Raw genomic sequence first — 4,988 nt, 5'->3', positions numbered from 1 at the left:
TATATATATATATCTGTATATAATACATATATAAATATATATGCGCGTATATATCTACATGTAATACATATATATGCGCATATTCAAAAATCTTCGATAAAACAGAAAAACGCGAGCCGATGCCTGAAAATACGGTTCTTCGAAAAAAAAAAAAAATACTCAAATTTACTATATAAATTCTACACACGCAGGACGTGGGTGGTCTGTGAGTAGTGTCTTGTATCTTCTCCTCCCGTAGATTAGAAGAGGAAGAAATGTATATTCTCGGAGAATCCGCAGTTCGGTCGGTGGCACACCGTTGAAAGTGGCGTGAAAACACGTTCTTGCGCGCTTATCTGATCGATGTTTTTAATTTTATGGGAAACTAAGATAACCGACGGGTCGGAGAAGCAACACTGTCACACGATCGGTGCTACGGTAACATTGCACCTTCCGACACACTGATCGTTGTCTCGTCGAGAGACAGTCAATTATCTCGACACTTTCTGGCCAAATCGTAATCGTAAATGTACTTTAAACCTGAGAAATAAAAAAACGAACCGGATTCCGTTGGTTTTTTTTTTTTTTTTTTTTTACATAGAAACATTCGTCTCGTTCTCTTTGCAATAATTTTACATGCAACTAAACTTGTTTCGTTTATTTTATAAATTAACTTATTATATTTCACATATGCGCTACTTGTAATTAATTTATTTTAGTAAATTAAATTAGCAATTAATCCGTGAAACTCTGTTTGAACTCTATCTTTGAATGACAACGATTGTGACGATACATATCCGTTTGTACAATGTTTGACAAGTCGAGGGAGAAAAAAATCAGTTAATTGAAAATACGAGATATAAACTTTGTTTCGAGATGTACGGTAAAGTTAGTTGCTTACAACTAACAGTCTACGAATATATACATACTAGGAACGTGTGTATACAAGTACATATCTTCTTATGAAACTAAGAAGTTCGCCGCTTATACATACATGTGTATAGTCGCACATTATATATATAATCGCAAATGTATTTACAAAGATAATACACACGAGAACATTTGTGCGTCTTTCGTGTCGCGCGACAGAGAATAGAAAATTTATATTTATTTCACGCGCGTGTAATAAAAATAAAAATTTTCTTTGTTCGCGCGTAACATGGGAAAAACAATACACACACGCACACACAGAGAGAGAAATATAAAGAGAAAGAGAGAGATACAAGTTTATAAGAAAATATTAACTCTTTGGCTGGACATAACACAGACACATAGAAAAAAAAAAAAAAGCAGTACACTGTTAATACTACTCTTTCTTTATTGCATCCTTGATAACCCCATTCGCGCGCCAGGCCTTTGTCTAAGACAACGCTTCAAGATGTATTACGCAAAAGCTCAAATTAGAATCTCAAATTAAAGCCACATCTTTCCTCTCTGTCATTAAAAATGTCAATATTAGCAATCCCCGTCGCAATTTGCATTTGTTTTAAAGTCCAAAGTGTTGTAATTTTATCCCTCGATTATGTAGATTCTACCACAATTACGTATCGTTAAATATACGCAATTCCAGAATGCATTTCTGAGAAATTGAACTCGCGCGACGAGAACACCTCGTTTATTTTGAACAAAATTATTGCGACCAACAATAGTTTTCTGTCAACATGTCAGTCGCCGAATGAAAGTGTCTTAAAAAATTGTCTTAAAAAAAAAATAATAATTGTCTTAAAAAAAAAAAAAAAAAATCGTGCGTATCGATGAGAAAACTGCCGAAAAGCAATTCCAGAAAGAACGTGTGGTTTTTACGCACGCAAATTCAAAAACCGCTTCAACGTTTCATAATGTCTTCTATAGTGAATCCGAGCTTGGGAATGGTCTTGCCGGTTCTTTGAACGTGCATGTGATTGTTCAATCGATCCGCGATCTGTTCGACCTGCGTGGACGACACGGGCGATTCCGAGGACACTGAGGCCTCGATTCTGAGATCTTGCGGCACTTCCGAGTGCGGCATTTCCGTGCGCGGCACTTCCGTGTGCGACAAAAGATGCGTCTTCAGATTGCTCCTCTGATTAAAGCTGCGATTGCAGACCGGACATTTGTGCGGCGATTCCTCCATGTGCAGAATCCTGTGAACCGCCAGAGTCCTGCTTTGACAGAATCCTTTGCCGCAATCGGCGCATTTGAACGGCTTCTCCTTGCTGTGTATGTATCTAGAAAACGATAAATTATCTGAGGTCAGCCCTCAAGAGATCTTTAAAATAAATTATCTTATCATTTACAAACTTTACTTAATAGTTGTTTAAAGATAAAAAAATGATAGTTAAACGTTTATTTCAGTTTGCTGCATTAAACAAATTATTATAACAACAATAGCTTTATTGAGTACACAATTACGTACAAAGCGCAACCTAATATATTTCAATACAAAATAGAAAAAAAAGTAAGACAAGGCGAGGCAACAACATCATCTGCAGACTTGAATTGTTTTTATATAATGTAAATTTGATTTTTTAAAATAATATCTACGCACACGATGTGTATTATTTTGTGCACACGTGAGACTGCGCAAAAAAAACAAAATTTCTACATTTGTAAAAAAATATTTAAATTTATGTGCATTTATGTTACGGATCAATTTAACTCGCATTGTTATTCGACAGTCACAACAGGATATTCTTTCAAAAAAAGAAAAAGTACCTGAGAATATCCTATTGTGACAGATCTGCACCTCAAGGTCACTGTAGGAAAAGTTTGAAAGATATTTGAGAATATTTTCAGACTATTAAAGATTATCTCAAGGTAAAGGCGGCTCTTTAGTTATATTTATTAGACAACCTACTGCTGTTCGATTGTGTGAAGTCAACGCTACCACGTGTTACGTACTTTCACAAATTTCTTTTTTATTTTCCGTAACTTATTTGATTTTTTTTTTACGGTTAGATTACTAATTTAAGAAAATTCTACGTTTTTTTAAAACATATTGCAACTGAATTTTTTTTAATAATTTTAATTTTTTGTTTATAATTGTTATAATTATAATGTAATTTTTCTCTCAAAATATTCCGCAAAATCTTCTCAGTTATTAATCGCGCCTCTTTCTTAACAAAAATTTTAAAAACATTTTTTTATCATTTTCACGTTTATAAATTCTTTTATGTTTTTTTGTATGCAATCTTGAAAAAAAACATACGAAGTCTCTCGGATCTTTTTAGAATTTGTTGATGAATGTTTTTAATATCGCGTTTATGTAACTAAATTAAATATAATATATTTAGAATATCAGAAATTTACCGATGATCCCGCAAATGGTCCTGTCTACGAAAGGCCTTCCCGCATATGTCGCACGAGTACGGTCGCTCGTCAGTATGTGTTCTCTCGTGGATCAGCAAGTTGTAACTCTTCGTGAACTGCCGATTGCAGTATTTGCAGATAAACTGTTTCTTGGGTCTCTGGCCGGGTGTTCTTCGAGCTAAGAACGGCGGCGGCGGTGACATGGGGAACAACCCTTGATGACCCTGAGGATGATAATACAGACGTGGCGAAGGTGGACAGCAACCTCTGACCAGGAGAGCCGCGCCAGATCTAAACCAGCTGTCCAGCAAAGCAGACGGATATCCGAGGTTCTGATGCTGTGGCTGGATATGCGGCTGAAGGTGTCGCCCGAACTGCTGGGATCTTATCCACCTTGAGGTATTGTACTGCAGGTTCTGAAGCTGCTGAGGTTGTTGCTGCTGATGATTCTGCTGCTGCTGCTGAAGATGATGTTGATTACCCGAAGATAGCTGATGATAACGCACACTTGACTTTTCGACAGCTGGAGGTGTCTGCGGCGGTGTCAGCGGCTCCGTTTTTGCCTCCATCTGTGTGTCACGTGTCTCTTTAATAGATAAGCTTTTTAAATAAAAACCGAGTCGATTTTAACAATCGGCACTGAACGAACGTCACAGAATTGATTGATCGCGACCGTCAACTTTGGAAATTGAACATTTTCAATTGAACATTATCAACCGGAGCACAGATTTCCACTTCTTTAACAATCCATTCATTTGTTACGTTTGAGTGTCCCTCTAAAATTGGTAACTATCGCGGTGCAAATCAATGTCTCTCGCGTGACACGCATATCCCCGCAAACAGTCAGTGCTAAACTGAAGTCAACGAAGCGTTCAAGACGCAAAAGAAGGCCAGGGTTCCAGAGTCTCCGTACCTGGGTGCCTGACGAACTACATGGTGGCTCCTCCTACCGTGTCCTATACGCTGGATCGCCGGTTGGCGGCTCGACTTCCACAGGGGCGGAGCTTCCGGGTTGGGGTTACCCCTCGAGGCGACACGATGGGGCTACCCACCCGTGGTGAACGGGTCTCCCGCTGCCGTCTCCGTACGCTGCACGCGTAAGACACTTCGGAGCAGAGGGGGGGATTAGGCTCCGTTATACGGTATAATCAACGACGTTGTAAATATGAGAAGGAGAAATGCGTGTGAATGTTTGTGTGTGAATTGCTCCCCGAAACTATCGCGAACAATGAAAATTACTCTCCGGCTGACGGCAAGTGAAATTGTACGACGAAGAAACGAAGAAATACGTTTTCGATGATCAAAGAACGATTTCCAGTCATTTTGCGCTCATAAAGCCGCGCGTATGTGTGTGTATATTTCTCTTATGCACGATATTACATGTGTGTTACATGTAATATTGCAAACACGCGTACGGGAAATCCGAGGCAATTCCGTTATTGCAAACTCCATTGCAGCGAACGAGCGTTTCCAGCGTATAATCGGCTCATCCAAGTTTTCACGTGAGCCAACCACAGGTTCAGGCACGCGAAACTACCCCTTCCGTGGAGAGAGCTTGTCATATCACGGACTATTAGCCGTACAACATGGCACCGTTGGCTTTGCGTATTTAAAATTGTTTAACACGAGCGAGATTGTGTGCGTTATCGTTTCTATTCTTCCGTAATATTAGCGAATTAATTTCAAACTTTTTCTCGAACGTTCTTTCAATACGAAAATAA

The 4,988-nt window shown here is 38.8% G+C and overlaps 1 protein-coding gene across 1 annotated transcript; it reads right to left on the bottom strand.

Moving 5' to 3' along the window:
• Positions 1-1,152: 1,152 nt before the first annotated feature.
• LOC109861643 (protein odd-skipped) lies at positions 1,153-4,157 on the bottom strand. Its single transcript, XM_020441374.1, has 2 exons — positions 3,268-4,157; positions 1,153-2,186 (listed from the first exon to the last, which is right to left on the bottom strand). The coding sequence occupies exons 1-2, from the start codon at positions 3,834-3,836 to the stop codon at positions 1,805-1,807; spliced, it is 951 nt and encodes a 316-aa protein (XP_020296963.1). The 5' UTR covers positions 3,837-4,157; the 3' UTR covers positions 1,153-1,804.
• Positions 4,158-4,988: the final 831 nt, after the last annotated feature.

The sequence above is a fragment of the Pseudomyrmex gracilis genome, unplaced genomic scaffold (assembly GCF_002006095.1).
Source record: "Pseudomyrmex gracilis isolate BER0280 unplaced genomic scaffold, ASM200609v1 scaffold_9, whole genome shotgun sequence".
Classification (NCBI taxonomy): domain Eukaryota; kingdom Metazoa; phylum Arthropoda; class Insecta; order Hymenoptera; family Formicidae; genus Pseudomyrmex; species Pseudomyrmex gracilis.
This window is presented reverse-complemented; position numbering and strand designations above follow the sequence as displayed.

What these genes read in the sequence shown, in the direction of transcription:
- LOC109861643 (XM_020441374.1), bottom strand. Translation starts at nt 3,836, where the DNA reads ATGGAGGCAAAAACGGAGCCGCTGACACCGCCGCAGACACCTCCAGCT. An exon ending in GACCATTTGCGGGATCATCG is followed by an intron (nt 2,187 to 3,267) that starts GTAAATTTCTGA and finishes ATCGTTTTCTAG; the next exon opens with ATACATACACAGCAAGGAGA.